At 48.5% G+C, this 10,333-nt stretch overlaps 1 protein-coding gene across 2 annotated transcripts in view; it reads left to right on the top strand.

The window, feature by feature from the left end:
• Positions 1-1,952: 1,952 nt before the first annotated feature.
• The window catches only part of sh3pxd2aa (SH3 and PX domains 2Aa), a 95,838-nt gene continuing 87,457 nt past the window's right edge, over positions 1,953-10,333 (top strand). For both annotated transcript variants that reach the window (XM_039613978.1, XM_039613977.1), the window contains exon 1: positions 1,953-2,569. In XM_039613978.1, the coding sequence (XP_039469912.1) occupies positions 2,474-2,569 (96 nt within the window). In that variant the 5' untranslated portion in view covers positions 1,953-2,473. The remainder of the gene's footprint in view (positions 2,570-10,333) is intronic.

The raw sequence follows: 10,333 nt of genomic DNA, 5'->3' as shown, positions 1-10,333 counted from the left end.
GGTCCCTTCGTCTCAAAGCGTGCGAAGAAGTGGTTCAGCTCCTCCATAGCGCCCGCGTTACCCTCAGTCAACGTGGTATTGCAAGGTTTGTAGTTGGTTAAGTGCTGAACTCCCTGCCATACCTGTCGTGAGTTGTTATTGCTGAAGTGGTCTTCGATCCTTCTCTTGTACACTGCCTTGGCTTCTCTGATGCCTCTTTTCAGCTCAGATCTGGCTGCACTGTACTGCATACCATCACCGGATCTAAAAGCGGCGTCACGTTGCTTCAGCAGGACCTGGACCTCTTTAGTCATCCAGGGTTTCTGGTTGGAATACACCCGGAGACGTTTGTCACAAACATTACATCCATGGTAGATAAACACAGAGAAGATGGTGTTTAAAGCAAAACTCGTGGCTTTATTATCGCTAGAGGGAGGCTGGAAACACGAGATGACCATGATTACACTCACCTGCTGCTTCAGGCCTTATTCCAGCTTTCTGTTGTTGATGATGGAGAATTGAAAACTGAACAAAGGGACAAAATTCATAGATGAGTCTTTATCCTACAGTTTTAACTTTGCCACAGCTCCCTGACCTTACCCTGGTTTTATATGCAGTACTTTTAAAGATGAGCACTACCTGCAGGATGTGAGTAAATTATTGAAGTGAAGCAAACAGTAATGTAATTGATGTGATGCTGCATAACAAGTACTCTTACTTTCATTACTTTAAGTACATGTAGATGAAACCTTTGTATTAAATTTGGGACTTCAGATACAATACGAAGAGATGTTTAGGCCTTTGTGCAGCATCGTGTCATGTGGAGGTGTGGGCGTCTCTACTTCGACCGCTGTGTGCGCAACCAGGACGGAGATAAGAAGGATGGATGGACAGGCAGACCTCCAGCACATGAGCAAGAGAATCAGGCCCAGTGTTTCCTGCCCCTCTCCCTGTGCCACCTCAAACACCCCTGACTGAAGTTTGTCTCCTACATTCTTCACTAACTTCCACAGCTGCTCACAGTTTCAGTTATGAGGAATCTTCTGAAACCCTGGAAACATCCCTGTGGCGCCAAAACAGCAAAAACACACAACGGCCTCATTGTCACGGCTCCAGTTCATCATGTGAAACTGGTGAAGTGCTGCTTTCAGTAGAGATGCATGTTTTTTTTCCCACAGACACCCGGGTTCTGAAGCCTCTCAGGATTCAAGCTCCTGGGGCAGATTTGTGCATTTTGCCTGCTTGGTAATCTAGTCTTTCAAATGTAATTAGATTACCACGGAGCAGATGCCCCTGCAGCAGGAAACCTGGAGCTTCCAGGCAGCTGCACGGCTGTGCTCCTGGTTACAGCAAAGCCTCAGAGATGAGATTTTTTTTAAAAGTGATTTCAAACATTTTGAGGTACTTGAGTGTTTTAAAGGTAAATTATTAACTTCAAAAGTAAATTTGAAGTAAATTTCTAAATAAACTGAAACTATCATCAGATTGTGTAGAAAAAGAATCGCTTTGAGTTTATCTCTTAAAAAATCAACTGAACATACGGTGTGCAAAACTTCTCCTGAAAGCAAACCTGGAGCTCGCAGTACTGTGGTGTAATACCACTTTGTACCATAGGGTGGCGCACAGTGAGTCCGAGTAACTTTTATTTAATCAGGTCAGTCTCATTTACACGTGCGGACTGGGACAGAGCTTTGAGGAGATGCAGGACGTTACAAAAGTAACAACTAAGGTTAAACAGCAGCACTCATAAGACACGGAGCGGTACCACACCGCCCCCTGCTGCTGGGAGTTATAGCTGCAGTTTGCAGAGCGGGATCACAAAAAGGGTCTTTAAAGGGTGCTGCTGCGTGCGCAGGGGGGCAGTGTTTAGTCACTAATTGGCTCCTTCATGTGGAGCAGAGGGGCGGCCGCTGATTGGTCGCCAGTGAAACATCTGTATCCATACTTCCACTTGCGCGTGTCTCCGGCCAGAAAGCTGCCGCTGCGTGGGACGGTGGTGGTTGTGGTGTTTAGCCTGTGACGTTCCCAGCCGCACGTGCTGCCAGATGTCCACAGCATTTCCGGTTCTCTGAGAGGGGGACGCTCGGGGGTGGCCGTACATATTTCGGGTTCCGTGTCAGGGCAGCGGGATGGAGGCGCAGCCGGTACCGGCTCGTTCTCGTCTTCAGCCGTGAGGACGCGCGTGAAGCCCCGCCCCCCTCCGCCGGCAGTTCCAGGTATGCAGACCGCAGACACAAAGGCAGCCGCCGCACGTCGTTTTCGTTTGTGAGGTGACCGCCCGCCGCCGGCTCAGCCTGTGGAGGCTGCAGGCGAACCCGCTCACGGGCACGCGCTCAGATGGACGGTCGATAAGTTTGGGGTCTGATCGGATGCTGGTTGCGTCACGAGACCGGAGCGCCGAACCGTTAGCCGACACCGGCGATGCGCGCGGTGATTTCTCTGCCGTGATACGAGTCAGCTGACCGGAGCCCGGCGGCCGCACGCACGCGCCTCCATGCAGAGCCTTTGCAGGGTGAAGATGCAGCTGCGCACCGTGCTGGACGTCAAGGTGGTGGACGTGGAGAAGAGGCGCAGTCCGTCCAAGCACTACGTGAGTCACCTGCACCCCCCGCACCTGGTCCCGCTCACGAGTGTGTGTGTCTCTGTGTGCGTTTGTGTGTCTGTGTGTCATTGTGTGTCACTGTGTGTCACTGTGTGTGTGTTTGTGTCTCAGTGTCTCTGTGTGCGTCCGTGTGTGTGTGTGTGTGTCCGGCCTGTTCACAGTCACAGTGTGACACCTAAACGCAGCGTTTAGCCCTCTCTCCGTGCGGCCTGGCTGCTGGGGGAGGACAGCCGCTAAGCTCGGCTCGAGTCCCTGCTATCAGTGAAGGAGGAGCCGGAGCTCGGGCAGCAGCCCGCTCAGTGCTTCACCTCAGAGAGCACGAGCACAGGTGAGCTGTCACACAGCCAGCCTGCTGCCTCTGCTCGTCAGCTTCATCGTTATTCTGAGCTCCTGACATGCTTTGGTGCAGTGTGGCATCACTGTGGAGACACTGTACCCACAGTTTACCTTCAGGGGGGAGCTGTGCTCACGAGCACGACATATTAAAGGTAACGAGTCCGTGTTACCTTCCTTTACCAACATCTGAGCGTTTTCCTCTTACTTCTGTCAAGAATCTGTTTCATTCTTGAGGAAACGATGCTCCAGTTAAAAGAAGTTTCCTGCAGATTTTCATATCTCAGCCTGCGCATTTCCCTGTGGTGGAAGCATCAAACCTCTTTGGTACCAAACCCTGGTGCTCCGTCTGAAGCAGCATTTTCCTTCAGAACTCACAGATGACTTCAAACGCACATGTAAAGGCGAGCAGCACCTAAATGTAGCAACAGTGAAGATGATACTACAGTAAAGTGTCCTCATCCTGTGATGCTGTTGTTGGTTCTTGATGGCACATTTCAGATTTATTGTTTCTAAAATGTGTCCTTTGCCTTATTTGAACGTATATATTTGTGTTTGTGAAGCACTTTGTAACTCTGGGTTTGTAAGAGTCACACAAACAGGCGTCAGTATTTATTAGAAGATCCTGTAACAGTGACCTGTGCAGGGGGTCTCTGCCTCTCAGCCTGTAACAGCTCAATGAATAAGTGGAAGATGATGGTAGATGGATGGGTGGGTGGGTGGATGTTGGGTGGATGTTTTGTGAGATGATGTCCAGGCAGAGAGCAGCAGGAGACTTTCAGCACAGGATAAACACGAGAAAAGTGCAGGAGGTTATTTCCATCTGTCCCAGGACTCCTGCTGCTGTCCCCAAAGTTCCCCCTGAATTTGTAGGAATCAGCTGACTGAAGAGTCTGCTCCCCCCGAGTGACTGAATGAGTTTAAGGTGATGTTCGGTGAGCTGGAGGCTGCAGGTGTTTTGTCTGGATGTAAGGACCCCCACAGTTTACCTGAGTCACTGATGTTTCAGGCTTTAGTGAAACATTTAGACTAATTATGGCTTTTACATGAAATACTGATTTTACGCAGCTGTGTTGATATTTAAATTTGTCTTTATTATCGTGGATAAATACAAATGTTATTGTCTGCAGTATTAAATGTAAAGAGTGCGTCCTCGATGACAGGCCATTCAATGTGTCGGACATTGCAGCCATGATAAAATCTCGTATGGCCGTCACTATGTCTGGATAAGAAGCTCGGGGGCATTTTTAACCAGGAAGCTGAAGTTAAAGTTGCTGTAAAATCATCAGAGGATAAATTCTGTACATTAAATAAAAACTCTAAAATCTCTTCTTTGTTTAAAAGCTTGTGCCAAGGTGAGATGATCCTGCTCCGCACTGAGCATGTGCAGAGCGGGTTTGGGCACATTGGCTTGATTTTATTCGTGTGAAAGCCAGATCGGTCGTTCATCCTCGATAACCTGTAATAACCTTTTTTGCGGTCATGTGCTGGCTGAAAAAAAGCCCGTTGCTTGCTGTATTTAATCTCTTAAACGCCTCGTTGCATGAAACCTTTTTCCTGTAGGAATCTTGGTCACTTTATTCTCCACTTTCTGGACCAAGCGAACCCTCGTGACAGGCTCCAGTTACTTTCCTGAAGCTCACCTCCTGTGGCCTCGCTCATCAATACCACACTTGTTATAAGCGTGACAGCGAGAGTTTGTGCCGGGGCTCTGCACCTCACATCCCCGCTTCAGATCCTATTTCAAGCTCATAAACAAGTCAAAATAAATGACCGCCATGAAAGGAACACGATCTTGCTCATATGCAATTACATTCCTGCAGGCCCTTAGGCTCAGTGATATGTGGACACAATTAGCACACTTATTCTCCTCAGTGTGCCGGGACACAACGAACCTGCTGTAGAAGACGAGGGGAGATAAGAAACCTTGTTTTCAATCATTTAAGGTCTGTTTAGGAGCAGGTGACGCGTCCAGCATCGCAGCACAGTCCAGTCACAGACTGCAGTGCACACAGACTGTAAATAAAAGATGCAATTGCCTTGATGTCACCTGTTGCAGTGGGATTAAACATTTTGACACCTCAGGGCTAATGCTTTGGCTGCCGCCGTGTTGGCTTTCTGGAAACCAGGAGTGATTATATTTGGAGATGAGGCTGGAGTGCTAAGTTAGCACTAATGCTAGCTAAGCTAGGGTTAGCACAGTGCAGAGAGCTACAAGATGGCAGTGAGACCTGCTGTGATGGTTTGGAGATGATGGAAGACGTTCAGATGTTTACTGGGAGTGAGCAGCATGGAGAGGGTTAGAGATGAGTCCATCAGAGGGAGGAAGGAAGGAGCTGCCAGGCAGGAGGAAAACAGGAAGACCTCAGAGGAGATTGATGGGCTGGTGTGACAGAGGAGGACAGTAGGGATGGATCTGCTGTGGTGACCCAAAAGAAGACGACCCTGGAGCCATCCATTGGACCTGATTGGAGCGTTTTGGTTACTTTTACCTGCGGTGACACTTTTCAATCAAAGCGGCCACACCCCCATCTCCTCATATGGATGAGTTTAAAAAACAGACAAAAATATTCCTTTACTTCTGTTCTGTTGGGATAAAGGCAGGAAAACCAGGTGGTGCAGATCCTTCAGGGTGTAGTCAGCTGTCACTGCACCAGATTTTTGCTCTGTCCTGGTTCATCCACAAGATTAAACAAAGAAGTGACAGATTAAGAAGCAAGGATGGAAACCGCTATCTTAGCTTAGTTTAAGATATTAGGATGATAAAACTCACTGTCTCCTGTGTCCCGCTGTGCCTTTGGACGGAGCCCGGCTGGCCGGTTGCTCCTGTCTGCAGTGTTTGTGTTCATTAGCATAAAAATAACTGGAGCTAAGCTGATCTCTGCGCCTCCAGCGCCATACTTAATACACAGACAGGAGATCAGTCTTCTGAGCTCGCTCTCGGCAGGAAAGCGAATAAATGCACTCCTCAGAATGTCAAATTACTCCTCAAAAACACACACGGAAAGCAAATAATTATTCTTAGCAGGCTAATTGAAAATACACCCACAGGCAGGTGCTCGGAGACACTGAATTAATGGTCTACTGTTGATAATATAGACACAGTTTCAGTGCAGCGCGGGCTGTTTTTCCCTTAGAGTGGATTAGTTGTGTAACACGAGCTTCCCAAATCGCTCCTGCTCTATAGGAAGGCTTGCTGAGCGCTACCCAGGCCACTCGTATGTACAGTGAAGGAGTAAGAGGAGCTTCTTCTCAGAGCCGTACTGTGTTTGGAGCTCCACGGTCTCAGCAGGCTAGTCTGTGGCCTAGTTTCCCTAGCTACCCGGTCTCAAGGGACGAGGCTAGTCACTGTGAGAAGAGAAAAGTGGGAGGCGGGGCGAGAGGGAAGCGGAGAAGACGAGAGGAAGACACAATCTGTGGCAAACACTGAATCCCATTTGTAATGTTTGTGAAACCAGCTGGAAATGCTTATCCTGTGGGAGGGGGGGGGGGGATTAGAGCCCGGCTTTTGTCAGAGAAAACCGGACCGCTGAGTCGCAAACACGAATCAAACACACACTTTTTTTAAGGGTTTGTGTACTGGCAGCAGGAGGAGGAGGAGGTGATAAAAGAGAAAGCAGGCCGGGCACGGCCATGTTTACTTTAAGCTTCTGTTTCCCTACAAGTCCCAGTCCCATAACGTTTCATTTTCCAGAGACTCCTGCGCCGCGCCGAGGCCCAGGCTGGAAGACGGTGTTATTTGGCGCCGTAAAACATCTCTTCAGAGGGCCGTTCCACACTCACATGTTTATTGGCCTATCAAACACAGGCTGATATCTCAGTAAAGAGAGCGCCTTTTTTCCAGCCTCGCCTCTAACTGGGAAGACGGCGGTTTACGAGGCCGCCTGCTTTTTGTTTGGGGGAGGTTGATGAGCAGCGGGCGGTGCTGCGGGGTCAGAGCACGGCGAGGCAGAAGCTTCTGCTGATGTCGATGCGTTTGAGGCGGGTGCTGTCATGCCGCGCTGATATCACCAGGACCTCGGGGTTGTTTTCGTGTGTTTGATGATCGAGGAAAGTTTGTCTCTTACAGACGTCTTGATGCAGAACGACGACTGTTTTTGGTGAAGGCACATGTGTGAACACCTCCTCGCTTCCTTCTGAGCAGCTTGACTTGCGATGACGTCATAACTGGAGATGATGAGAGGTGGAGTGGGTGTGGCCAGGACGGTGCTGGCTTTGGTTTTGTTGTTTGGGAAACAGTTCGATCTTATGTGTCTTTATGTGAGAGAGCAGGCGGAGTGATGGAGGGAGATGGAGTTGGCTTGTGGCTCTTTTCATGAGATTACCAGATAGTCAGGGAAATTGGCTAAAACATTATTAGAATTAGACCGGCTTGATCAGCATGACAAGATACTGTTTCTCTCCCTAAGCACAAGGATGATTTATGAGGAATATTCGAGCACAATCAGCTACAGTACAGCAGCAGTTAGACTCAGATAGTCACACAAATACTTCAGTTTAAACAGTTAATCCAGTGACTTAGACTGTTGCTGTAGCCGGCAGTTAGAAGATAAACTCCCATCAGTTTGGTTTCCAGAGGCAGCGGTTAGCTGCTATCAGCAGGAAGCTGCAGACAAAGCCAACGGACATCACCTGCCAGATTAAAGCGCAGGTGTGTTGGTAGTCTGTAGCTGCAGCGCTGACCTGCACATCCCTGGGAATCACTACTGTGATTGGTCTGTTCAGTAACGTTTGGTTCCTCATCAATTCAATTTTATTTACACAGCTCCAAATCACAACAACAGTCACCTAAAGGTGCTTTATACTGTAAGGTAGACCCTACAATAACACACACAGAGAAAAACCCAACAATCATATGACCCCCTATGAACAAGCACTTTGGAGACAGTGGGAAGGAAAAACTCCCTTTTAACAGGAAGAAACCTCGGGCAGAACCAGGCTCAGGGAGGGGCGGGGCCATCTGCTGTGATTGGTTGGGGTGAGAGAAGGAAGACAGGATAAAGACATGCTGTGTATTTCCTGCTCCTTTTTCTCTGCTGTTTTTGAATTTATCAGGAAGAGAATAACAATCGTCAATATGAGGAAGAATAGTCGTGATATAAAACACACATATATCATATAAAACATCAGGACGCGACAGTACTGCACCTGCACAAGCATAAATGTGAGCAGTGATGTCGGCCTCTACTTTGTGGGCTCTGCAAAGATTCCCCACAGCAGTGCCTCAGACGTGCTACTCTGTACGCTGTAAGGCGCTCGCAGGTTACCTTCAGCGCCCTGTGCGACTGACGTCTCAGAAAGACCAAAGCAGGGAGACGAGGAGCATGATCGGACCCTGCTGCTCTGTGTCCTCCGTGTTATGGGTTCCTGTTGATGTGCTGACCTCAGGATAACATAAAAATCTCTTTAGGCTTCAGATGAAGGAGCTTCCATGGAAACAGCGGCTCGCTCTGTGCGATCCCTTCCTTCAGTCTGACCTTAGGTGGCTCTGCCTGTGTCTGTGCTGCACAGGTTATGAAGTCACTGCGACCAGCGCGTCCATAACTTGGGTGCGGCTCTGTCAGCTGGGTAACGTTGCTCTGGGTTTCTCACATGAGCGCTGATGCTCAGACTCAGACTAGCTAAAATTCAATTACCGGGAATCCGCCGTGCAGGGCCCGCCGTTGAAGCGGCGTTGGTAGAGTGATTTATTCAAGCGCACGACCTTGTCTGCTTTTTCACTTTGCTGGAATCTAATATGGAAAAACTTGAGAATTGTTCTCGTGTATTGTGCAATCTGAAAAATGTATGGAGGAGGCTTCAAAGGTGGACTTTACCTGCTGAGCAGACACTTCCTGCGCCCGCAGCTCGGGCACACGAGGCGTGACCGGGCCCCTTCAAAGCGGCTCGCTGACAGTTTCGAAGCATCGCTGCGGCGTCTTGCTGCGTGGCTGCTAAAGGCCACAGCTTTGGCTGCGGGAACAAAAACTGCGTCTTTGGAGGGGTTTCCAGAGACCCCCGCCGATGCTGGTGGATGAGCTTGTCCTACAGTTTGTTTCGCTGCTTTGACATTTTTGTCAGCAAACAGCTTTAAAGCTCTACTGTCAGTTGCTAACCTCTTGGGCTGAACTGAAAGAATCAGTGACCCTATTAGACTCGAGTATATTTAGACCAGCTGCATGTGGAAAGACTTGAATTTTTCCAGCTCGATTTTTTTCTTTGATGGTTTGAAAGTATGCCGTCCTGTTTTATAAGTTCCTTTAAATATAGTTTAGGCGGGGTTCAGCGCATTTAGTGGCTGGGCCCACATTCAGTGCCCCACCAAGAGCTCGGCTCCTTTGCCTTCTTCTCCTGGAAACGGCGAGGCTGGGTCCTGGCTCTTCTCCGACACTGTAAGTTTTTGTTTTTGTGTTTTTATACGTTCTCCGCGATTGTCGATGAATTATTTTAACGTCCTGGTAATTAGAGGAGCGCTCTGCAGAGGCGAGGCGGGGGGGAAATAAAGCGAGCTGTAAGCTTGGCATGAATATTCATAACCGGTTCAGATGAAGACGATGAAATAATCAGAGGTCCAATTTGTTCAGTCGTCAGAACTCGTGTTTCTGTCGTTGCTTCAGAGCATGAATAAAACTTTTGTGTTCAAGCAGCTCTTCCTCTGTGGGATTAACAGATGTGTGAGTGCTTTTCTTCCTATCTGGGACGTGCTTCCCTCACAGGCCTTTTTTTGGGAGTTTTTTCCCCACGTTTTTGTTTACGTGCTTTATGAATCATTTTTTCTGACTAGTTTGAAGGAAGAATACATCAGTGCTGCGGAGCCTGAAGAGGAGCTTCTATTCTTACATATATATCTTATGTATTGCTCCTATTCTGTAGCAGCTGTGGGCTGTTTCTCACGTCAGTCTTCTCATCTCATCGTTTCCTAATCTCGTGGTTTTAGCGTCAAACACCTTCCTGTTTCCAGATGTAGGCCTGGTTATTATCAGCTCACTGTTAGAGACTCTGAGATCGCGCAGACGTTTTAATGTGGCCACCTCACACAAATCTCAGCCTCGGTTTTGGCCTTGCAGCAATGCCTGGTTGGTCCTGACATGCCTGCTGTGCAGGAATGTCTCGCAGCAATCGCAGCTTTTTCGCTCACTGTCTGTGGTGATGAAAAATGTATGCGAGTTATTTAATAGGCAGACAGATTATTTCCTAACTGACATTTGAGTGAGTCAATCAAACGCTTGAGTCGGGGCATTTAGGCTCTCACGACTGGGCGTACTTGAGCTCTGAGTCATCTCAGCTCGGCTTATTTTAGTTGCACGAGTGTCTGGAAAATGCAGCTACCATGTAAAATGCAAACAGAAACGATACAAATGTAATTAGCAGCCAATCAGACGATGTTTGCTGCTAGATTTATCCCGAGAGGCGGCAGCGGCGATGCAGAGTGTGTGCAGT

The sequence above is a fragment of the Oreochromis aureus genome, linkage group 6, assembly GCF_013358895.1.
Source record: "Oreochromis aureus strain Israel breed Guangdong linkage group 6, ZZ_aureus, whole genome shotgun sequence".
NCBI classification, from domain to species: Eukaryota; Metazoa; Chordata; class Actinopteri; order Cichliformes; family Cichlidae; genus Oreochromis; species Oreochromis aureus.
Note: the sequence above shows the minus strand (reverse complement) of the source record. Positions and strands in the feature narration are given on the sequence as shown.